This window comes from Bos mutus, chromosome 16 (genome assembly GCF_027580195.1).
Source record: "Bos mutus isolate GX-2022 chromosome 16, NWIPB_WYAK_1.1, whole genome shotgun sequence".
NCBI classification, from domain to species: Eukaryota; Metazoa; Chordata; class Mammalia; order Artiodactyla; family Bovidae; genus Bos; species Bos mutus.
Window position 1 is genome coordinate 12571366 of NC_091632.1, and position 25005 is coordinate 12596370.

Consider the following 25005-nt stretch of genomic DNA (forward strand, 5'->3'; position numbering starts at 1 on the left):
AGTGTCCTGGCCAAGGTTCGTCATCTCTAAATAGGGCGTGAAGGGCATGAGTGTTTTCACTCCCAACAGCTGTGTGCTATGTATGCTTCTAGGCGCTGGAGGTATTGGCAGCTAAGGAAACAGCAAGAAACCCGCCTTCGTGGAGCCCAGGCTGTAGGAATTCAGTTTGCTGACTTCACATGAGAAATGGGAGTCAGAGATGGAGAAGCTTTTCAATCAGGTCATTAAGAAGAAAACGTTATTTCACTGAAAGGTTTACCAGCGATATGACCCATACCACGAAGGGGAATAATTTCTTGGGAGAAATTCACATCTAAAGAAATGGCCCAAACTTGTTGATACATGAGCAGAGTAGAGGCTAAGGGGAACTGCGGGCACCTACCCTGGAAGTTTCACTCCTGGCTGTACCTTAGGTCTTCAGACTGTGAAGAGAGACCACTGTGGAGTGGAGGCGTGGCCAACTTGGAAGGAGGACCGGCTTATAGGGCTTCCATTTTAATGTTCTTAGCTCAGAGGGAGTCAGAGTAGAAACTAATTTTAGAATTTTTTCCCTCGCTGGGTTTATTTTCCCGTAGTAGTTAGCAGTCAGTCTCTCAAAGGAAAGACTTATTTAGTTCATTCATTTATTCTGACAAGAAATATTTGAGAACATTCTATGTACCAGGTACTGTGCTGGGGCTGGCAGCACAGTCCAAGACACACAGTCCTTACCTCCAGCAAGTTTGCAGTCATGCAGGACACAGATACTGAGCAATTACTAGGGAATTGATTATTCTGAAAGATAAGTGTAGGGTGCTCTGGGGACATATAGCCAGGGACCTAATTATATGACAAGGGACCAGCCCAGATCCAGCATTTGCCCTCTCATTTATACCTACAACTAGTTTTGGGGTTTTTTTTCCCCAGTGAGACACCATGAGAAGTTTTCATGCGCCATTTCACCTCAAGGTTGGGAGGGAAGAAATGTTCTTTTTTGTTTCACTTATCAATATAATGTGGTTTGTGTCCCAAACCACATGCAGGCAGTTCCAAAGTCTGCTTTTGAACAGGACGTGCAGATCCAGACTGTGACCAACCCAATGGGGAGAAGGGTAGACAGTGAAGAAAACCAAACGCTGGTGACACCGCCTGAAGGCGCGGAAGCAGAAAACACCCAGGGAGGCTGAGGTGGAACAACCGAAGAGAGAGCAGACTCAGTTTCCAAGAAAGGACACCTGGCAGCAGGACCAGAGAAGGAACCCTGAGCGAGACCAGTGGAGAGCCCTGCACGCACTCTCCCAGTGTTCTGCAAAGGATAAACAACAAACTCTGCTATTGGGTTAAGGCCTCATAAAACCACTCATTCATTCCTCTGACATATTCATAAGCTGTTCATTACATACTAAAAGTTCAGTCTTTCTTGGCACCTAAACACTATGCTCTACACCCTTTGCCAGCTCACATTTTCTGGGCCCTCATCCAGATGGGCAGCCTGTTAGCATCACGTAGAAAAAGGGGACGGGCCTGGCCCAGATCCAACAGTTGTCCTCCCAATGTATTTACTGTGGATTTTTTTTTTTTTAAACTTTGAACTATACAGACACAGAGGCAGCCAGATGTCAATTCCAAATCCCTCACTTCACCCACTCAAATGCTCCCAAAGTATAAAGTTTCTATACCTTGCATATTTCCTGGTCTCTAGAAACCCAACTTCTGCTCTCAATTGAGCACTCAGATTTCTCTTGGTCATACTTTAGTAACAGTAGATCGACTAGGTCCCTTAGAGACCCGAAAACCACAGCTTAAGCATTCCGAATAAACAAGTACCATTGCTACTTGTAATTGAGGGGAGCTTATGGTTTTTGAAATAAAGGTAGCCCAACTTTTTAGCTAGCTCAACTTCAGTAGCAAGTAGGAGGTGGCTTTAAGGATAGCAGAGCAGACGTGGACTTTCTTAATACGATATGGCCCAAAATAGGTTTCAGTATTCAGGAGGATTGGGGCCTGCAACCAGAGACTAGCATCTTGTTTTCCATTTGGGGCGTGGAGTTTAAATTATGTAGAATTTCACCGTAAAAAGAGTAAAAGGGTCAAGGGCAAAGTGAAAGCGAATACCAGTTTGTGGTAGCCATGGCTGCAGTGTTCTGCACCACTCTTCACCTTAATTGTTCAAACCCACCTACCTCCACCCAGGAGGGAAACGTGCAGGTTTGTACTACATGCATTTTTTCCAGAAAAGCACTGCCCAGGCCTTCTTCACCCTGCCCTTAACATATTCAACACCCTGTTTTTCCCAACTACAAAAAATCCAAATGAGAGGAAAACATCTCCATGCACAGACGAACTGTCCTTGTCTCTTCTGTAGTCAGAGGCGTTTGTCCTGCGGGCCCAGCTCAGTGTCAAGTCTTCCTCAAAGAAGGGAAAGAAGAACAAGGGAGCTTTATCCTCTCTGAAGGCTCTCACTGAGTCATAGACTCTCATCTCTCTCTCACACACAGAGTGGTACAGACATACCTCATTTTATTATTGTGCTTTGCTTTATTGCACTTTGCAGATACTGTGTTTTACAAATCAAAGGTTTGTGGCAACCCTGCATCAAACAAGACTAGTGGCACCATTTTCCAACAGTATTCGCTCACTTCATGTCTATGTGTGACATTTTGGTAATTCTCACAATACTTAAACTTCTTTTTTTGTTATGGTGATCTGTGATAAGTGATCTTTGATGTAACGCTTGCAAAAACTTTATGACTCATTGAAGACTCAGATGATGGTTACCATTTTTTAGTTAAGGTACGCACATTTGTATTTTTAGATATACTGCTATTGCACACTTAGACTACGCCATAATGTAAACATAACTTTTATATGCCTTGGGAAACCAAAAGATCTGTACGACTTGCTTTACGGCAATATTCACCTTATTGTGGTGGTTTGGAACTAGCCTGGCAATACCGCCGAGGTATGCCTGTATGTGGTAGCAAGTTGAACACCTGACCACAGAATCCCTAACCTTTTTCTATGTCAACAGCTTCCTTTTAGAAGCTCAATTTGTGAGCTTTTACTCCACAAGCTGGGTGACTTTCAGACTTTGGCACCTATTTCTATTTAGATATCAAGCTTAGTTCCTAAGCAACCAGCTGGCACCCCTCCCTCTTTCTTCCCCCATCAGGGAACCAGCCTACTATACTAGCATAACAGGTCAAACGGAGATCAATCCTGGACAAATCAGTGCTTCAGGGGACTTTAATGAAAGCAAAAAAAAAAAAAAAAAGGCGCAAGAACAAGGCAGAAGGGTTCTGTTCTAGGCAGTTTTGCCTTGTACAAATAGAATGAAGTCATCAAGTCAGAGTCTTAAAGCTGGCATTATTTCAGGCATCATTCTAACTCCTTCACTTTACAGTAACGAATATGAAGCCCAGAGCTTCAATGACTTGGTTCAAGGTCACCCCCCTGGAAGCAAAGCTGCAGTTAGAACCCTGTTGTCCAGACTCCAGGCTAAATCTCCTTCTATTGATACTACATTATACTGGGAGGTTTAAAGAAGAAGAGGAAAGTATGAAGGGTGATTTTTTTTATAAATTAAATCAACTTTAAAAGCTAGACATACTTGGAGAGTCAGAGACTACTAATGCTGTTAGAAAGAAGAAAGGCTTGAAAGCTGGTTAAATCTGAAAAATAAAAAATATTCATATGTACAATATTGTAAAAAAAAGGCATTCATGATTACTGGGCTGGCAGGGTAGTGGGCAATTGCATGCTGGGGGCGGGCTGCATAGGCTGCCAGCTTTCCTGGGTTTGCAGGATGCGGTACAGCTGCTTCAGCTGAGCAACGATGTTATCCTTGATGTCTGGAGTTGAGATCTGCAGGCGGACACTGCCACTGTCAAAGGATCGTGTGAAGTCACCAGAAAACATCTCATAGATCATCCGAGCCACCACCGGAATGACCTGTTCAGGACACAGAGCACACAGGTATCCTCTGAGAAAAAAGTTCAGAGAAAGAAAAAAAAAAAAAAGAAAACCAGCAGGAGGGACCCAAGGTTGAAGGAAGGACTAGTGAGGCCATGGGGAAGTCCCCAACTTTAATGTCTAGACACAAAATATGCTTTTATCTCTCTGGACTATCCTGCCAAGGTTCACTTTAGAATTTGGTTCAGATGAAGGTAAAGAATCGAGAGGCAGCATCACATCACATACCTAAATAAATAGCTGCTTATTGACAAAGACTTTTACCCAAATTTCATCTGTTCACAGCCAAACCCAAGTGGTCTTGTTGCCACTTTCCAGAATACGTCCTTAAAGTAGCTCAAAAGACTTCTAAAATTAGGCTTCTGCAAGACTCTAAAGTCAGTGAGAAAACAAAGTCTCCCGTGAATCAGTAATTTGCCTTGACAACCCTCTATTCTCCAGCCTGGTTCTACTGTACAATATACAAAACTTTGTTGCTACTCCATCTAATAGGATTAAAATCCACACAGGCTGATGGATACCTCAACTCAGAGCTCAACCCCAGACCTATGGGCTAAAGCATTGATAAAAAGGCAAAGAGTTGTTGACACTTATCTCCTCACCTGAACCAAGATGAGTTTCCTTTCCTGGGGTTTCCCATCTGGCCATTCTTCCCCGAAGCATAAGTAGATCTCAAATGGTGGCTGCTTCTCTATCTGTCCTTTCTGGTGGGCAATGAGATCTGTAGAACATGGAAGGGCAGTTTGGTATACTGGGTCATTCCATATCCATTCAGTAAATACCAGCTTTTATGTTATGTTGTCTGGCATAGTAGCCACTTGCCACATGTGGCTACTGCATTTAAATTCACTAAAAGTAAATGGTTCCTTAGTCACATTAGTAACATCTACATACTCAACAGCCACATGTGGCTAGAGACTAACATACCAAACAACACAAATATAGAAGATTTTCATCATTTTAGAGGGTTTTATTGGATACCACTTAAACTAGACTTGGGGTTCAAATCACACTGGAAAATTTACATCTCATTCCTCTCCTTAAATATACCTGCTTGAATTTGCCACTCAAATATGTCCCAAACAAAAAGACTATATGTTTAACCAATTATGATGAGTAGGGTCACCTTCTAAAGTGAAGGATAAATAAGTTGGTGGACTCTGGGGAGCAATGAAAGGCTGTCTCCCTCTTCTGCCAACAAAGGAACTACAACCAACCTAAAACTGGCTTCAAATATGTAGCTTTGGAGTGGAACGTCCTTCTGCCCCGGTCACTTTTATTTTTCAGAATCAAGGTTCTCTTCTACCTTGACTTCTTGCTGAAGAAACTGTTTCTTTAAGAACTTTGCAGAGCCAGGAGAGGCGGGGCAGGAAGAAGGAAGACATACTTGCAGGGAGCTGTTCCCACCCATCAATCCTCTGAAAAAAGACTCACCACTCAGGAACGTTTCCAGACAAAACAGTTTGACCTTCTTTTGTCTCTCAATCAGGTTGGGGGCAACAAGTGATGGGGCACATGGCCCAGACCAGTACACCTTGCACTGGCACAGCCTGATGGCGTAGATGGCGTGCCCGCTGACCTCCAGGATCAGTCCTCTATCCATGACGTCTAGCAGCTTGCTGGTGAACAGCTTCTGCTTCTCATTGGTGATGTGCTCTGGCCCCGGGAACTTGACCTGCTCCAGGCTGACGGGACCAAAGAGCTCCTCCTGGTCAGGCATGGGACCCAGGTCCCCATAGAAGAGCCGGCAGCCTTGGGGGTTGCTCACGGTCATGGTCTGCCCATATTCCTTCCCACGGTACTGAAACTTGATGTCCAGGTCAGTCACTGCAACGTAAGACGGGACGGTGAGAGTCCTGCCCCACTGCTCTGCCTGTCCATCCCTAAGACTCGTGCAAGTCCATTAGGATCAAGCCATCTTTCAGCCAGCGTCCAGGAAGGCCACTGGCATAGTTATCCTTCCTGCAACACAGGGAGACATCAACATATCCTGGGAGTATTCCCTCAAAAGGCTGCCTTGAAGCAAACAGTTCAGAGTCCATCTATACTATCTTGGTTCAATCACCACTCCCTAAGAGCTAGAATTCCTCCAACCAAAGTTCTGGGTCCTAGTCTCCCCATTTTGTACTGAGTCTTTACATCAATAGGCGTTGGAAGGAGCTGAAAAGACTAAGGCAGCATCTGGTTTGTGTTGTCATTTTTGACTCACTGTTTAAAGAAACCAGAGAGACAATAAAAATACCAAGCCATCTTTCTGAAAAGTACACAGATGAGCACACACTGTCGATCTGTTCTAATAATACATCACAAAAGGACACAGTTCACAGCAAAGTAAATTTTCACTCAGCAAATGTCTATTGAACGCTATAGGTCTTACCAAAGCTATCAGCCTCTTGGACAAAATGGTAGTTTCCCCCCACCCCCGGCCCGCCCCCTACCGTGTGTATTGTGAAAGGGAGAGGCAGGACATTGATTCTTCACTGAGATGGATTTGTGCACAATTCAGAAAGAGAGATTCTCTGGATCCTAAAGCCCCTCAAAACCCAAGAGCCTCCTTGACCAAATCCACAGTCATTAACCTCCCTTTCCCACAACTAACCTGGTCCCCAAATATCCTAGGCAAACTGATAAACCCAGGCCTTCCACCCACCTAAGAGGTGAGTAACGCAGAGCTGCACAGCAGCCAATCAGAGGATCTTCTTGGGCAAGCAGGTATGGGCTAATGTTTCTTTACTTCTTCCCCAGTGACTCATCAGCCAGCCAGGAACCAGACACAGAGGCTGCCTGGGGGACTATTCTATACAAGGCAAAGAAATGGAGGCAGAAGGTGGGGCAGGAAATGGACTATAATAGGAGCTGACGATCCAGTTAGGAAACCAAGGCTTACTTACTCGGGAGTGAGCTGATCCACAGCTCTGGAGAGCTATAGAAAGGCTGTATAGGCGCCTGAGGCACTTCCATCTCCAGAGGCTCCGTTTTGGGCCACACTGCTTCAGGGCTGCAGTTGCCCACACTGCAGTTGCCCACACTGGCTGGTGCTATGGGAGAACCTAAAACAGAAGGCTGTGGGTGAGCTGGCGGGGTACCACTCACATACTACCTGGGTTGGAGGCTCTAAAACCTTAAAGGTCTAACACTGGACCACAACTCAGTGTAGCAGCCCATCAATAATGCCCCCAACAAACACCAAAAAGAAACAAGGTTCTCCTGCTTCTATAACTGCTTGTGAGTTCTTGCATCGACTCATAATTCTGACAATGTACATTTGCTGATGACTAACAGACAAGTGAGTTTTCTCTGGGATTAAATTAGAATGGGTATGAATGTGAGGTTCCCTGTTGCAAAATTTGGGCCCAGCAATTAAATAGAAGTTGGTTGTCTTCTGTAAAATAAACTCAACTAAACTGATTGATTAACTTTGAGTGTTAATACATAGAAATTCATTTAAAAACAAACAAATACTTTATATGCATGAAACTTCTGAAAGGATACTCAAGAAACTGGTAAGATCTGTCTCCTCCAGGAAAGGAACTGTTTAGAGAAAGGATGGAAGGAAAATCTTTCAGCTGATTTCCTTTTTGTAACATTATGAATTTAAACCATGTAAGAGTATTATTTATTCCAAAGTATCCAATTAAAGAAACTGAGGCTCAAAAGGTCAAATGACTTGATTTTAAGTCCCATAGTAGCAAAGTGAAAAGAACTTGAGAGAATGAAAAACCCATCCTATTTCCCTGCTATTGTCAAAGTTGGCTCACTCCAAAGTTTTCAGATTTCTCCTCCTAACCTCACCTTTTATGCATCTATTCTTCAACAATTCTTCTTTCTCTGCCCAACAGCTCTGAAATCACAGAGGTTAATGTTTCTTTGATCCTTTGTGTACAAGTCTGGTTAAATCTATGTACCCATTTTACTTTTGTTTTTAATATATGTTCACATGTTTCCATAAAGGATCCAAGGTGGCCCGTAACATAAGGCCACAGAACAGAATCTTGAATAAGACATGAAAACAAATAGGAAATCAGAAAAACATTTTTTAAATAGTAAAAAAAAAAAAAAAGTATATATATCTTGGAAATGAGTTGTATCCTTTTAAGGGGTGAGAAGAACAGAATGAGTCAGCCAAGGATTTGGGAAAGGATCTCACGTTTCCAAATGTCCAAATCTTAAAATTTCACTAAATGGGAATGTAGCTGTGGCAATATTAGCCTGAGCGAGCTCTATGATGACTGTCTTTACTCATCACTTGGTTGCAAAGTTATAAATGACAGGGTAAGTGAAGGAAGACAAGCAGACAGGTAAGAGTCATTTCTTGACTCTCCGAGGAAGGGGCATCATCTAGAGTACGGTATTCCAAAATCCTAAAGGAATCATCTTGCTATACTGAATTTTCTAGGTGGCAAAATTATCTCATTTGACCCATAGCAGCCAGGTAGCACTAGTGGTAAAAAAAAAAAAAAAAACTTGCCTGCCAATGCAGGAGACATAAGAGATTCGGGTTCAATCCCTGGATTGGGAAGATCCCCTGGAGGAGGCATGGCAACCCACTCCAGGATTCTTATCTGGACAATCCCATGGACAGAGGAGCCTGGTGGGCTACAGTCCATGGAGCCGCAAAGACTGAAGCAACTTAGCACACACGCACAGCCAGATGGAACTTAGAAAGGCAGTGAAAAGCTGCTCAACTGAATGCAAGTCACGTGACTAGGAGCATGTCAGTGGAAAGTTCAAGCAAAGATGCTGCAGAAGAACAATTCGCCCTGTGTTTGAGAATCCTCGGTACAACGGAAAATGCAGTACCTGCTCTGTCACACAGTGACCCTCAAACCTCTCAACTCATTTTTCCTGGGAAGCTGAATTCAAAAGGTTAAAAAAAAAAAAAAGATAAAAGTCTCTCTAGTAGATAAATTTTATCAGAGCCTAGTATTAAGAGCTGTAGAAGCCACAAGGGTCCCATGATACAGTCTTAGCAGAGTAGACCCTGTTAAGGGAGTGACAGAAAATTTATAGCAAGACAAACACCAGAAGAATTGGCCTACAATTCATGAAAATGATATCTGCACTTTGACCTGAAGGAAATCAGCAAAATTTATAACAGCTGGTATATTTGTATGCACGACTGAGAATGAATTTCATTTTTTAATTTCTCTGAATTATCACATAAGACTCAGAAGATGCTCTCTATGCCTAGAAGCCACCCCCACAGGGATAACTGGGCCTAGGAATTCCTTTGCCTATGACCCCTACTTGCTAACAGACTGGCAGCTGGCCACAGGGTCCAGTCACTGCTCCTAGGGCAGCGGTCGATATAGTATCAACAATTGCAAAACGAAAGCCCCTTACCTCCTCTTCACCCCTCCGCACCCCTCCGTCACCCCACTCACCATTGATGTTCAGGAAGGGGAAGGTGTCCTGAATGGGGACGTGGTGCTGTGACTGGTCCAGCTCATCTTCCTCATCTTCTTCATCCACATCATTGTCTTTCTCATCCCAAGGAGCAGACCCAGTGGATCCTTCCCAAAAAACAGACACACAAGCCCACAAGCAAGCCACTCACTTTTCACTGTCATCCTGGTAGCTGACCCACTGTTCAAGCTAGCCACTGCCAGCACAGAGGCTCCTGGGGTTCAGCGTGCACCCCCAATGCCCTAGCCAAAGTGTGGGGACCGAAGGTGTTCACCACCCCCACCTTCCAGCTCCTTCTCTAGAACGCTAATGTAAGCTCTCATCCCCCCCACTATCCAGGAGCTGCACACCCTATTCCCTTCTCCTAGAAAACTTTTAACTTCTACTCTAAACCTACTTTGATGCATTAACATCCCTTTTAAGGAACCAAGGATCACAGCTTCTCTCCTTTGTAAACTTAATGTGACAACAGAACCTTCCCTCATGGCAGGGCCTCCCTAGATTCACTGGAGGTCAAGTCTAAATCATCTGGCTCTCCAGTGATTTTGCCTGGAGAATCCCAGAGATGGAGGAGCCTGGTGGGCTGCCGTCTATGGGGTCGCACAGAGTCGGACACGACTGAAGTGACTTAGCAGTAGCAGTTGGATCTTACCCTACAAATTCAATGACATCCACCCATCATTTATAAAGAGAACTTATCAGCTTTTAGAATGTCATGTTAATTGATTCTTAGAACAGCCTTTGAAATAGGCAGGAAAGATGAGAGCCCAGGTTTTATAATGAAAGAAACTGAGGCTCAAAAGGTCAAAGGACTTGATTCAAAGTCCCATGGTAGCAAAGTGAAAAGAACTAGGTTTAGAACTCAGACCTTCCAAGTTTTAATCCCTCCTCCTTCTAAACTACCTGGCCTCTCTTCTCAGTGTTGAGCCCAGAGAGAAGCTATTTTTACAGAACTCTATGCTCCCTCCATTTTCTAAGGCTTCAGTGTTCCACTAAGTGAGCAGGAACACCTTGGTGAGTTTATATCTTTTGTTCTCTGAGCCTTTCCAGAGACAGAATTTCTTGTTCAGCAGTCATAAACATTCTAAGCAAGGCAATTTTCAAGTCGACTATCTCTTGAAGGGTCTAGCCAGGAACCCAGCACACTGTCCACCTTCTCCCCAGCAGCTGGGGCCTCACCTGGGTTAATGATCGAGCCCTGGGGCTGGGGGATGTCACACACTTGATATATCTTCACTGGGTTCATGGGCACCTCCTTGGTGCCATCATACATCAGGTTGAATTCTCTGCTCTTGTTGAGAGCACAGCGGAGCTGGGCCTTCCATTTAGCTGGGTCGGGGTCATCTACCCCTTCCTGGTACTTCCCTGTCTCCACAGCCCAGGCCTGAAGAACAGGAAACTGCAGTGAATGCCTGCTGCTGCCCAGACACGCTGCAAAGTGTGCCCACCCTCCCGCATGCAGGCACGGACACACGTGGGCCCGCCTGGCCCAACCCCAGTGTACAGAGGCTGCAGCAGGGAGCACCACCTTGGAGGACCAACCCCAGTGTACAGAGGCTGCAGCAGGAAGCACCACCTTGACGGACCAGGCGAGGGAGGGCCGGAGTGAGATTAAACTAGATGCAAATATAATCTTGTGCAAAGAGGAGCCTTATCTCAAGCATTGGTGCCAGTTGGTGACTACAATGGCCATAATGAAGGGCTGAAAATAAAGAAACATCTGAAACAAATATACACTAAGATACTAATGGTAACTTTGAAAGCAGGAATGCAGATAATTTGTTTTACTTATTTTTTTTTGACGAGTTGCTTATATAACAAGAATAAAAAGGAAGATGGCATATGATTTGAAGCGTGTGGTCTTGCTGTCCCTCCCCTTCCATCTTCAATCTGATGCACAAATAACTGCAGAAACCAAGCGCCTTTAGAACTAAAATAGCCTGTGGGAGGGCAGGACATGCACTCTGAGAATTCAACTCGCCGCAGCAGGCGGCGGAGGCCCTCAAGTCCTAATAAACTCACACTGCCTGCCTTTCCCTACTTTCTCAAACTCCCACATTGGGAACATTTCTCTGGAAACACCAGTGGCTGGTGGCCTGGGCCAAAACCACTGTGGCCTCGCCGCTCTGGTTTTCAGTTTCCAGGTCTAAGAGGCATCAGCTTTCTGCTTCATGGGCTATCCGCCCTTCCCCACCGTGAACATATTCTCCATGTCCATGCTTTCTTCAGGCCTGTCTAGTACGTCCTGGTGCAGAAAACGGGGGTGTCGTCTGCCGAGGACTCAAGATCGGGAAGGACACAGCAGCCTGTTCAAGCTGACAGGACCCGTCGCTCGTCCAGCCCACCTCCCCGCCTCCAATCCTGACTGTGGACTTCTTCCTCAAGCCCAGACGGAGTTTTTCTGCCTTGTCCTCTGAGTACTCTGGTCTCTCTCAGTCATTCCCTGCAGAGCCTCACGGTCACGAGGAAGCTTCTTCCAATAGCCAACCTGAATCCTTATCCTCTGATGCACTCACTTTTTCCTACCCTCTTCTGGGGCCGGAGGGGGCTCCCCTCCTTGCTGTGCAGTATGGAGTGAAGGGAGCTGACAAGGCTGCTGCCCTCAGCGTAGCAGGCTCCATTGCATCCAGCCCCGGGTAGGCGATCTCCACCTCACTGGCCCCCAGTGTCCAGAGAGTCCTATCTCCAGTTGCACCTGGCGGTGCCTGGCGGCTACCTCTCCCTATTTTCCCCTCCATTTGTTTGACCTCCAGGTCCACTCACTTCTGGCCCCACTCAGCTGGCTTGGGCAGTGCTGACTTTGGCACAGGTCTGCAAATTTCTGTGGCTCCCTGAATCCCTGCCTCTCCATGGAGAGCAGCCAGACTAACCCAGAGCCTTTTCTGCTCACAGCACAGCCTCACTCCTGGGCCCATTCAGACCCTGTGGAGGACCTGAGGCTGATGCAGCAGAGGGTGGTATCCACCACGTGACAGCCATTGTCTTCATAAATAACCCATGTTCAAACCCATTCTGAGATTCTGGTCACCGGGCAGGTCCCTATTTCTCTTCCAAAAACGGACACAGTCTCTGCATTTTTATGGCAATTTATGAGTCCCTTTCTAGACGTTTATTTCACTCAATTCTCACAACAATCTCGTGAGGCAGGCAAGACTGGTTTTATCCTGATTTTACCGAAGGGGAAGCTAAAGCCCAGAGAGATTATGTGACTTGTTCGAGACCACACACGCGAGTGCCGGTAGTGGGATATGAAGCCGGGACTCATAGCTCCTGGTCAGAAGGGGCTGTCTGATAATGGAGGGGCAGCAGATAGGCCTGGGTTCAAATCCTGGCCCCACCACTATGTGATTTGGGCAAGTTACGTAGCCCCTCTGAGATTCAGCTTTTACATCTACAACAGAAGGGTAACATCCTCTTTTCAGCATCATCGAGAACTAAATGAGATAATACTCCTAGAGTGTGGAGCAGATACCCTCTTAATTCTGGTCATCACCTCGACACCCTTATGCTGCCAAAGGCCTGCCAGAGCTTGGGATCTTTGAAGGCACCCTCATTCTCCTCCTGACACCCAGACCTCCCCTTAGCATGCCGCAAACAGATGCACAGATATAACTAGGACAGAGCAGCTGCACGCAGCCACCTTTTCCTCAAGCCCTAAGGATTCAGAACATTCTCGTGAGTGGAACCTTCAGGAACCAGCCTCTTTCCCCATGGCCAGCCACCATCAGGCACTTCAGTAACAAGTCCGGCTGCAGGCCAAGGCAAGAGGCCAGACCAGGCCCATCCTCCTTGATGCCAGCTCCAATAATTGGTGCTGGTTTCCAGATGGTTTCCTTACCACTTTTATATCATTATTAAATTTTTAAATTAAAAGTACTGATTTACTTTGTAAGTATTCACAGGCCAATTTTTTCTCTACCTCTTGTCTCTATACCCAATAGAACAGTTCTAGGATGGCTCTCCTTTGAGGTATGAGTCCACCTCTCCTGGCCCAATCTCAGCCAGAACCTGGGGCATCAATCTTTAGAGGTTCAGGATAGAGACTGGATTTCACTTGACTTCCAGCTGCTAGTCAGGGAAAAAATGGAGAAACTCATTTCTCCGTGTTTTGGAGGTGCAGGAACTAAAGTTACTCAAGAGACAGAAGACTGACCAGCACAGAGAAGTCGGTCTGGAGTGGAGGCACAGGCTCCAGAGTTACAAACCACATAATAGCCCTTCCCACAACTACCTTCTCACTGACTTCCATCTTAGATTTTGGTTTCACTCACATTTTATAAAGTGTTACGTGATTCAATCTTGTTTTCAGTTAAGCAAAATAACTCTCACATCCAAGCTATTCTTTAGTTAAGAAAACATTTGTAGAATAAAAATCTGTAATTAAATCACCTTTCATTTTTTTAAGATGGCTCAGGGGTAAAGAACCTGCCTTCCAATGAAGGAGACAGGGGTTCGATCTCTGGGTTGGGAAGATCCCCTGGAAGAGGAAATGGTGACCCACTCCAATACTCTTGCCTGGAAAAAATCCCATAGACAGAGGAGCCTGGAGGGCTATAGTCCATGGGGTCGCAAAAAGTCAGACACGACAGAGCACGCATGCATAGGTGGATGAGGCAAAATGTTTTAATTCCAAAAGAAACTTGCAGAGGGCCCTCAACACCCATTCTACAGGCTGTTAGGAGCCTGCTACCACTCAGTAGTTCTGCCTGGGTCTGGATAGCCATTTCCAGGCCAGAGCAAGAACCTTGAGTGAATGAAAGATTGACTGCTGGCTGACCCTCCAGAGCTCTAGAACAGCCTCAGCATACAGGCAATTAGCAGGAGCATAGCCAGTCACACGTGCCATCCCTTGGGATGTGAGCTGAGTACCTTGGACCGATGGGAAAGAACAAACGGCCTCGACCGTAATAACAGACATGCCCCAACAAGAGAAATCACTCTGCCTGCTAAGTCTGTCCCCCCATCCGCATCAACGACATTCTGCTGCCTCAGCATCTTGGATCTAGCACCTTCTTCACGCCAAAATTGAAAACAAGACAATAAAAACCAGAAAGGCCTGAGAACTGGAAAACGTTTCGAGTGAGACCGTAAAAGAAGACCTTTACCTTGAAAATGGTGTTTTCCTCCTCTTGCTGGGGGCTGTGCCGGGTGGCATGTTTCCAGGGGATCTGGAAGCGTTTGGAGTCCCTGTGTAGCCAGATGAGCCCTGGGTACAGACCACTATCCACTTGGGCCACCAGCCAGGGCTTCAGCCGAACTCTGCGGGGGTGGAGGGCCATGATCTGGGCTGGGGGGAAGGGGAGAAATGGGGAGAGGAGAATTAGGCCAGCCCCTGGGAAAAGTTCCCAGCCACTGTTCCCCTATGATAGAGCTACAGTTTCATTAGATTACAGCAAAGAAACTAAATATGGGAATAAACTGTGCCAGGTGGGGAAGAAAAGAAAAGAGGTTAAAAGGTTCTTTTGATTCTTATTCCAAAGCCATTTATTTTTCATGCTCCAGCCAAATCAGACTTATCATGTAAGTAGATCACATTTCTTCTATTTAAATCCTGAGGCAGAAAAATAAAAAGATGATGTCATCCCTGCTGGAACACAGTCCTTCCTGAAGTACCAAGAGAACAGAAGGGAAATTGCCCTTTTCAATCTCATCTTAGGAGAGGGAAGAAAAAAGTTATGGAAACAGCAAAGGATAGACAAGAACTGAAGCGCGCGCTCTTTTTTTAGACAACTACGGAATGACAGCATCGTGATGAGAGAGAAGCAGGCAAAGGGGTGGGTCCTGGTTGCAAAGTCCTCACTCACATAGATGAGCAGGCAGTGTATCCACAGGAATCTGAGAGCTGCGCCTCAAGTCAGGTTTCCTTGCTCTGAGCCACCCAAAGGTTCTGTACAGGGCGGGGAAAGGGGGGGAAGGGGAGTGTGAGCAGGTTATCCCTAGAACAATCCAGTGCTCTGTAACTGAGCTCAGAAGCCCCGGAATAATCAAATATCACAGTGCCTAACCCTAAAGTCCGAAAAACAGTCATGAGACACGCTCCCTATTGTTAGGACAGCCTCCTTACCTAGGTCTGTTTATCTCCCCCACAGAGGCTGAGTGGAACTGATTGGCTACAGGAGCCAGCCTGGGTAAAGTCTGCAATTGATCCTCATAAAAATAGAAGGGCTCAGCACAGCCTAGCAGATAACATTTGGTGCCATTGGGGGAAACAAAGGCCTGTCCCAACTGGGTGTCTACAGGAAAGAGCAATCCCTGGAGAACTGCTTGCCTGGGATGTTGCATTTAGACTTTTTTTTTTTTTTGGTGTTCTTATCTCACTTTGTTTTTACTTTCACGTGAGAAATTGATGCCTGCAAAACAACGTTCATTCAACAAATATTTGTTCGTCAGCTACCGTGTGACAAGCGCGAGGTCAGTTATTAAACACAATGTTTTCATCAGACTGCCTGAAGAAATCCACACTGGAATTGCTCAAACCCCACAAGAACCTGAGAAAAGGAAGATAAATAAGTCACCTTCCCACCCAGAAAGATTCCCACCGGGGCTGTGGTTCAGAAATCAAACCAGTTGAGTCAGCTTAAATCTCCCCCTCAGAGGAGCTTAGCTGAGGGGGTGGCCCCTAATGCGTCACTTCTTTCCCAGGCCAGCCTGCAAACAAATGGGAAAACGCAAACCCAGCTGGGTCACCGGCACTTTAAGAGCAAAGCAGAGCCTGCCCTCACCTGAGCCTTCTGACCCAATTACCAAGCCCTGCAACTGAAACCTGCCCCCCTGGGAGCAGAGCTCCCCGTGGGCAGGCGAGGTGGCATGGGTTGTTCAAGTGCCCTCCTCCCCCAAGTTCTTGGCCTTGGTGTAGGTTGCTCCATAGGGCAGCAAATCAAGCTATCAAACCCCGGAGAACATTTACCTTATAAGGAGGAGGGAATGCATATCCTCCGCAGGGCAAGTTCTAGCCTTCCCTTCTTCAGTTCTGGCCTGTGATGATGGGGGGGATGGGGCGAAGGAAGAACCAAGAGAACTGGAAATGGATGGCAAACGGGTCCAACCTAGTAAGGGGCTTTTGAGAAGATCTACTGCAATATGGTCAGCCCTCCTATACTGTTCCCTGGTGGCTCAGGAGGTCAAGAATCTGCTTGCAACGTGGGAGACCCAGGTTCGATCCCTGGGTCAGAAAGATCCCCTGGAGAAGGGAATGGCAACCCACTCCAGTATTCTTACCTGGGAAATCTCATGCGCAGAGGAGCCTGGCGGGCTAGAGTCCATGGGGTCACAAAGAGTTGGACACAACTGAGCGACTAACACACTTACTGTAATATGGTCAGTCCTGTGTCTAGGACTGGCAGACATGTGAAATCCACCCCTTGAAGGATTGCAGGCTTTGAAGAAGAGAGTTCCTCCTAGTTGATCCACGGCACATCACAAAAAAAATTAAGGCAATCAAGCCAACACAAGGAACTGCACACAGAGTGATGGGGAGGGAGAAGTAGCCACCCATAGAGATCCGTGATTAAGATCTAGAACCCTGTGTTCTCAGCATTCTCCCAAGATGGCAGCACGCAGGGGCAACCCTGCCCAGCCTCCTCCTCCCTGCCCCACCTCCATCACAGCTAACCCTCCCCATCTTCTCAAAGCCGACCAGTATCTCCACCTGCCACCCAGTAACTAAGACTACAAAAAAAGGCAGAGAGGGAAAATTGGGAGGCAACCAAAATAACAGGGGAAAACAGCTAATCAGACATTCATAGGCTGCAGCATCTAGCAGCTATTAACATTGAGGCATCTGAAGAATTTTTATTGGATTTAGGAAAATCTTTATATATGTACTTAAGAGGGAAAAGGCATCATACAATATTGACTGGGTAGTATCTCTTCCATCTTGTAACATAACATGCACTTGTGAATATATGCACATAGAATTTTTAAAGGGGGTAGAAATAAGATATCGATGCAACGAGAAGTTCTTAGTCGTTACCCCAGTAGTTACCTTAGCGATGGTAGGATTGTGGGTGACTTTCATGCTTCCCTACATACTTTTATGATTCACATTTTCCTACAATGACATGTTTTGATTCATAACTTAAAAACAGAACACTACAAGTAATATATATATGTTTTTTTTAAACCACAGGAAGCTAAGGCATTTCTTGGCCACTGGGAGGTAAAAAAGATGATGGCCTTCAGCTAATAGAAACCATGGTAACAACAATCCTCTATATCTACATAGGCTTTATAGTTTTCATGCACGCTTTTACTTAATGTGTCTGACCTCATCCTCATGATCTAGAAGTAGTGTTGTTATCATCCCCATTTTACAGCTGGGTTAACTGAGGCACAGCAAAGTGTTTTGTCTGGGGCCTGGACCCAGTACTTCTGAGTCAGAGTGCGCTGTACCATAACCTGCCACTGCACCCAGCCCTCCAAGTCTCTCCCTTCTTCTGTACACCGAGAGTAAACCAAAAACATCGACAAAGATCCAAGCAGCACAGAGGGCCAGTGAAGTGCTTAGGGAGGAGACTGCACGACACCCACCCTTAAACACACCTAAACCAAAGTTTTCTTTCAAACCACTCTTGCCACCCAAATCCCAAGGCCCACAGAACAACCCTTGCCTAGTTGAATTCAGCTCTGTTTATCTCTAGCCGCCATCATAGCAAAATTCAAGGCCTGAGTCTCCAACAGGTATTCAACCAGCCACAGAACAAAGATCCTCACCCAATCACTCTCCTCACTCTGGGCCCTGAGCACAGATGCTTTCAGCCTCCCCAGGGCATGAACTGTCCTCTCTCACACCCCCAGTCCAGGGAACAGGCCCCCTAGAAACACCCGCACTGCCATCTCTGCAGCCCCTGCCCAGACTACTTTCCAGGAACACCCTGAAGCCGAGACTCAGCTGTCATTGATTTTGCTCAGAGTAAAACACACACACACTCATTTCTTGCAGACAGGCCTCAGGCGATGGTCCTGCTTTTTTCCTCCCTCCTCCTGGAGGGACCTGAAATGCCATCTTCCGAGTTCCCCAGTCTTTCCTCCATTTAGTTCAGCCCTGTTTAGGGGTAAATTCTGAACCTCTACCCATGATTCCTATGCCCTTCCCCCCTGCTTGATTGAAGTTGGGGGCTGGAGAGAGCTAGCGACCCTGTATGGGGTGCTGGTGTCAAGTGTTATACAAACATCTAAGCCTAAAGTACTGTTCTGGGTCGGCACCCCGCCGTCACCAACCCCTGCTCAAACGCGCCTTCTTCCTCTCCCTTCCTGGCTTCCACTTTTGACAGCCACCAAGAGAGCAGGGGCGCGTCGGGATGACCCCTTTACCACACAGCAGGCTCCCTGTGAACAGTGGCACCCCGGGCCTGCTTTCCAGCCCAGCCTGGAAGACTTTCCCCACTTCTCCACACCCGCCCTCCAGCCCCTTCAGGCGAAGAGAGCCTCACCCCCAGAGCAACCACACCCGGCGCCACCCTCCTCAGCACCTCATTTGGCTACTTGGAAATCCGCGGGTGTCTCCCAGGCCCAGGGCGAGGGGCCTGAAGGTGCTAAACAAATTCCAGGAGAGAAAACAAACTGGCCGAAGCTACTGGTTGCCCCGACCCGCAATTTTCCAAAACACCCACCAAGATCAAGGGCCGGCTGGCCGGGTGGCCGGCCTGGGAAATCCCCTCTGTGGGCAGCGAGGGCCGGCGGAGTGGCGAGCCGGTAGGACCAGAGGGGTGGAGGCGCCGTAGCGCGCCCCGACGGTGGGTGGGTGGAGGCTGGGAGCCGCGCACTCCCGCTGGGCGGGGAGGGAAAGGAAGTGGACCGAAGCGAGGGGTCGGGAAGGGTCCGGCGATCCCAAGCTGGGACTGACCATCCAGTAGCCACCTGGGCCACAGGGACGGGCATCCAGCCCTAGAGGACATCGGCCGACGCACGGATGTCCCTAAGCAAGCTCTCCTCACCCCTGCAGGCTCTGGAGGGGACCCTTCACCAGCGGGCGTGCCCTCCCTTCCCCAAGCTAGTCTCCAGACTTTGGCGTTCCCACCTGTCTTCAATCCGGCTGCCAGAAGCGAACGTCCCTCCGAACCAAGTCCCCAGGTACGATCACCGCCGCCACCGCGCTCCTCGACCCGTAGGGCGAGCAACGCCTGGCTGTGCGCTGGTAGGGATTGCGGGCTCCGCTCCCCGCCCCGCGCCGGCCCTCACCTGCCCGGCCCAGGTGCGCCAGGCTCACGTCAACGCCTCGCCCGGAGACGCCGCGGCCCCCACCTCCGCCGTCCGGCCCCGCCTCCCAGGTGTAGGCCCGCCTCCCAGGTGTGGCCACGCCCCCACATCCGGGATTGGCGGGTCGCGATAAATATGATACTCTGTTCCTGGGAGGCCCAGGCCCTCGCAGCGCCTTCCCCACCTCCCTGCCCTGCTTCTTTTTCAGGCTGAGAAAGTAAACGCCAGGATTCAGGTCTCGACCTGACCCCTCGGGGCTCGTGTGCTTGTCCACTGGAAGCGACTGCGAGGAAATCTAAGTCGAGAAGATTTAGCTCTAATTCGAGAAGGGGCCTCCCTTCCCTTCTGCCCAATAATCACCCCTTCCGTATGGAGGTGGTGCTAGTAGTAAAGAACCTGCCTCCCAAGGCAGGAGACATAAGAGACATGGCTTCAATCCCTGGGTCAGGAAGATCCCCTGGAGGAGGGCATGGCAACCCACTCCAGTATCCTTGCCTGGAGAATCCCATGGACGGAGGAGCCTGGCGGGCTACAACTCCATAGGGTCACAGAGAGTTGGACACAACTGAAGCGACTTAGCACGCATGCATGGAGACGGTTAACTACAAATAAGGGTTTAGAGATTGTGGGTTGGCCCTGTTACCTGTGGGCCTGTGTAAGTGGAGCAGGGTGTGGGGAGGGGACCCAGGACACTTGGTCCCTTCTGAGGAAAGCCCTGTGGCTTCCAGGGCAGGAATTCTGCTTCTACTCTGCCCCTTACCCCTGTGACCCTGAGTAAGTTCCTTAGATGCTTGGTTTCGATTTCCGCATCTATTCAATGAAAATAATACTTCTGTCTTTTCCAAATACTGTCTGGTAATGATTAAAAGCACGGCCTCTGCAGCCAACTATTGGGATTCAAATCCAACTCCATCAGTACCATAGACTTGGGGAAGTTTTCCTAAGCTGTCCGTGCTTCAGTGTCTTATCTGTGAAAAGTGAAAGTCATTGAGTCGTTTCCTACTCTTTGCTACCCCATAGACTATACAGTCCATGGGGTCGCTAAGAGTCAGACACGACTGAGCGACTTCACTTTCACTTTTCACTTTCATGCATTGGAGGAGGAAATGGCAACCCACTCCAGTGTTCTTGCCTGGAGAATCCCAGGGACGGGGGAGCCTGGTGGGCTGCCGTCCATGGGGTCGCACAGAATCGGACACGACTGAAGTGACTTAGCAGCAGCAGCAGCAGACTATACAGTCCATGGAATTCTCCAGGCCAGAGTACTGGAGCGGGTAGCCTTTCCCTCCTCCAGGGGATCTTCCCAACCCAGAGATCAAACCCCAGGTCTCCCACATTGCAGGCGGATTCTTTACCAGCTGAGCCACCAGGGAAACCCATGTGTAGAAGGATGTAAATAATCATATCTACCTCAAAAGGGTATTGTGAGTATTCAAAAAATTACTTCATATAAAGTGCTTGGAATGATATTTGGCACTTCCCAACTGCAGTTGGGAATACCATTTTTATCGATGTGAAGATAAAAAGTACCATAGAGGTAGTGTCTCACTGAATAAACAGAATCTCCTACTATTAATTTTTATTTATTTATTTATTCATTTTTAAATACATATTTTCATTTATTATGAATGATTATTATAAGCTATTATAAATGGTTCATTTATAATAAATTGTTTCTTTTATCCATTTGCAGCGCTGGGTCTTCTTTGCTACATGTGGGCTTTCTCTAGTTGCGAGCAGGGGCTACTCTTTGTTCAGCGTGTGGGCTTCTCACTGTGGTGGCTTCTCTTGTTGCGGAGCACAGCTCTAGAGCACAGGCTTAAGTAATTGCGGTGCATGGGCTCAACAGCATTGACATCCGGGCTTAGTTACTCTAGGGCATGTGGGATCTCCCCAGACCAGGGCTCAAAGCCGTGTCCCCTGTATTGGCAGGTGGGTTCTTAACCACTGGACCACCGGTGGACATCTCTTACTATTACTTGAAATGCAAGGCCTGTATGTCCCCTAATGGGTGTCCGATAAACGTCCCCTCACCTTTCCCACTGCAGAGAACCTCAGTCCCTACAGAGTGCATGCTACAGTGAGCGGAGTAGCAGCACGTGGGATGCTGCAGCACTGGGCTGTCACAGGGAAGAAGGGGCACAAGCAGGGCACTTAGAGACCATGGTGAAGTAGTGTTATGGACTGAACTGTGTCCCCTAAATCCAGATGTCGAGGTCCGATGACCCCTCGTGTCTCTGAATGTGCTCTGACTCGGAGATAGGGTCTTCACAGAGTTAAACAAGCTAAAATGCAGTTATTAGAATGGGCCATAATCAGATATGACTGGTGTCCTTATACAAAAGGGAAATTTGGACATAGAGACAAATAGACACTGAGGGAAGAGGATGTGAAGAGACACAGCGAGGAGACATCCATCTGCAAGCCAAGGAGAGAAGCCTGGGACAGACCCTTCCCTCCCTTGAAGTCCTCAGAAAGTACCAACCTTGCTGAGACCCTGGTTTTGAACTTCTGGCCTCCAGAACTGTGAGATAATACATTTCTGTGGTTTAAGCCCCCTAGTCTGTGCTCCATTGTTCCAAATGCAAACTAATTTGGAAACTAGCAAACTAATATAGCTAGGTTGGAGAGCTCCAGATTGGTAATAATGCAGACTGGATTCCTAGTCCCAGTTCAGCCTAGGGACACAGCCAGCAAAGGCCTGAAAAGGCAGCAAGGTCCAGAGCCTGAATCAGCCACTGCTTGTGGCCACTCTTACCTTCATGCAGGGAAAGGGGAGGGCTATCTCATCAGCACAGCCAGCCTATTACCACTGGTGAGCTCATTGGACAAGCTGTACCTTCCATCTGGCCCAGGGCTGGGCTCCTGACACCAAACAAACAATCCCCTGCAGGTGTATAAGTGGGATGTGGGGGAAGACCACCAGAAGAATGTCGTTTGAGGGGAACCAAAAGCTGAAAGCATGAGCCCACACACAGACACTTACTTTTGCAATAGCTGAAATTACCATAACTAAGGTGATTTCTTAGTGATCTTCTTTGGAAGGCACTTTCTTTTTTTTTCTTCTTTTTTGGCTCCTTTGCATGGCCTGCAGGGTCTTGTTCCCTGACCAGGGATTGAACATCTGAGGACACAGCAGTGACAGCTTTGAGTCCTAACCACTAGACCACCAGGGAATTCCCTAGAAGACGTATATTTTAGAAGCAGAGAATGTGAGTTGGGAGGGCCCTTCAAATCCTCTAGTTTAGGGGGGAATTAGAGATGTTGTTTGACCCACAAAATTGTTTAAACATCAGGAGATTTCACAAAACATCCAGAGTCTTAGCATCTCTTAAAGAGTTAAATGCCTGGGACAGCGTGGGTTGGCAGCTCCATCAGGCAACAGCTGCCCATTTAAAGGGAGTCTACATGTAACAGTCGGGACAACCCCGCCCGACTGGATTCACTCATTTACTTTAATTGCCTGATCCTGCTGGCATATGACCTCGCAACCTCTAGTCCAGATATCCCTTTTTTAAAGGTGAGAAAACTGAGGCCCAGAGAGGTCAAGTGGTTTGCTTAAGGTCACATAGTAAATTAGCTGCAGAGCCAAGACTAGAGCTCAAGCCCAGAGCTCTTTCCTCCTGGATCCTGTTCAGCACCCTAGCCAGAGTGCATTCTGACTGTGCTGCACTGGTTGCAAGTTACCCATGCGTCTGGACACTGTTGATACTATGGTGAACAAACCATGGTTCCAACTCTTGTGTCACCCTACTAAAGAACCAACGAGAGGGAATGAAGCAAGAAGAATTAAGGTAGAAATCAGGAGGAACTTCCTGGCTCTTCAAATGAGAGCTGGCAAGAGGCCATCCTGGGGTCTCTTTTGCTTGAGACATAACCTTATCTGCTTGGTCTGAGGAATCAGAACATCTTATGAGTCCCTGTGATGGCGCTTTGAAGCTGAAACTCCAATACTTTGGCCACCTGATACGAAGAGCTGACTCATTTGAAAAGACCCTGATGCTGGGAAAGATTAAAGGCGGGAAGAGAAGGGGACAACAGAGGGTGAGATGGTTGGATGGCATCACCGACTCAATGGACATGAGTTTGAGTAGGCTCTGGGATTTGGTGATGGACAGGGAGTCCTGGCGTGCTGCGGTCCATGGGGTTGCAAAGAGTCGGACACAACTGAGCGACTGAAATGACCTGAACTGTGAGGGCTCTAGAGGAATCTGTTCTGTGATCTCAAAAGAGCACTCTCAGGATTCAAACATCCCCAACGCGGCTTGAACCTGCAGTGTTCCCAGGCTTTTGCCCTCTGTCCCTGCTCAGGTGAGGCACTGCTGAGTCACTCATGAGTCTGAGTTTCAGGCAGTGGGATGTATGTTTCAGCACAGGCGCCCTGATTCACAACTATAGGAAATTGGGGAATTTCCCTCTCTGGCTCCCAGGCAACTCTTAGCTGGTAGTGTTGTTTAGTCACTCAGTCGTGTCCAACTCTTTTGCGACCCCATGGACTGTAGCCCACCAGCCTCCTCAGCCCACAGGATTTCCCAGGCAAGAATACTGGAGTGAGTTGCCATTTCCTCCTCCAGGAGATCTTCCCTACCCACAGATCGAATGCACATCTCCTGCATTGCAGGTGGATTCTTTACCACTGAGCCACCAGGGAAGCCCTTAGCTGGTGAAGTGGGGTCTTTTTCATGACCCTGAAGCTTTAGCCTCTACAGTATGAAACACATGACAGTAAAGCCATGTGACCCAAATCCTACTCTTTTCTTGGCAGGGCAGAGGGCACGGCAACTGGACCCTTTCCCAGTGGCTCAGTACAGTGGAGAGTGTTCCTGGAAGCAGTGACAGCAAATAAGCTCTGAGACGAGCCTGAGCATCCGTGGGGCTGCTAAAGAAGGGGTGGGGACTGCAAGCTAAACAGTCCGATTCTCTGCTCTGTCAGAGGAACTCAGACCCCAGTCAGCTTCTGGAAGGCAATTCTGGAGCCCATCAGGTCTACCCTCAAGTCCTTTCAATGTCCTGGTTTATCTCTGGCTCCATCAAGGGTCTCAAGGGACTAGGGCTACAAGGAGCCTAACACACTGTCTGAACCACAGCCTAAATTGTAATGCATTTTGGTGTTGCCTCTTCCTCTGTCCCCTCTCCATCCATAGACTGCACCCCGGAATGCCATCCAAATCCTAGAAGCATTGAGATTTCTGCAGCAGAAATAAATACATAAATGAATCTCACGTTCCAACCTAGACAATGACATAGACTTTGGCTCGAGACTTTAGGAGAATTCCCAAGAAAGTGTTCATGATTATTTGTTTCTGACTCTTTTTATCCATGGACCAAGCTGAGCCCTGGTAAGTGTTCTCAGAGAAGCAGCCTTCTTTATTACAAACTTGGGTCTGTATGAGAGGAGCAGGAGGAGGAAAAACGAGACTCAGTAACTCCCTTGGAAGTATAAGAGTCCAC

General features: G+C 47.6%; 1 protein-coding gene across 1 annotated transcript; it reads right to left on the reverse strand.

The window, feature by feature from the left end:
• Positions 1-2491: 2491 nt before the first annotated feature.
• Positions 2492-19559, reverse strand: IRF6 (interferon regulatory factor 6). Its single transcript, XM_005901358.3, has 9 exons — positions 19376-19559; positions 15162-15244; positions 14463-14644; positions 10537-10741; positions 9336-9464; positions 6843-7001; positions 5386-5778; positions 4554-4672; positions 2492-3930 (listed from the first exon to the last, which is right to left on the reverse strand). The coding sequence occupies exons 3-9, from the start codon at positions 14634-14636 to the stop codon at positions 3706-3708; spliced, it is 1404 nt and encodes a 467-aa protein (XP_005901420.1). The 5' UTR covers positions 14637-14644; positions 15162-15244; positions 19376-19559; the 3' UTR covers positions 2492-3705.
• Positions 19560-25005: the final 5446 nt, after the last annotated feature.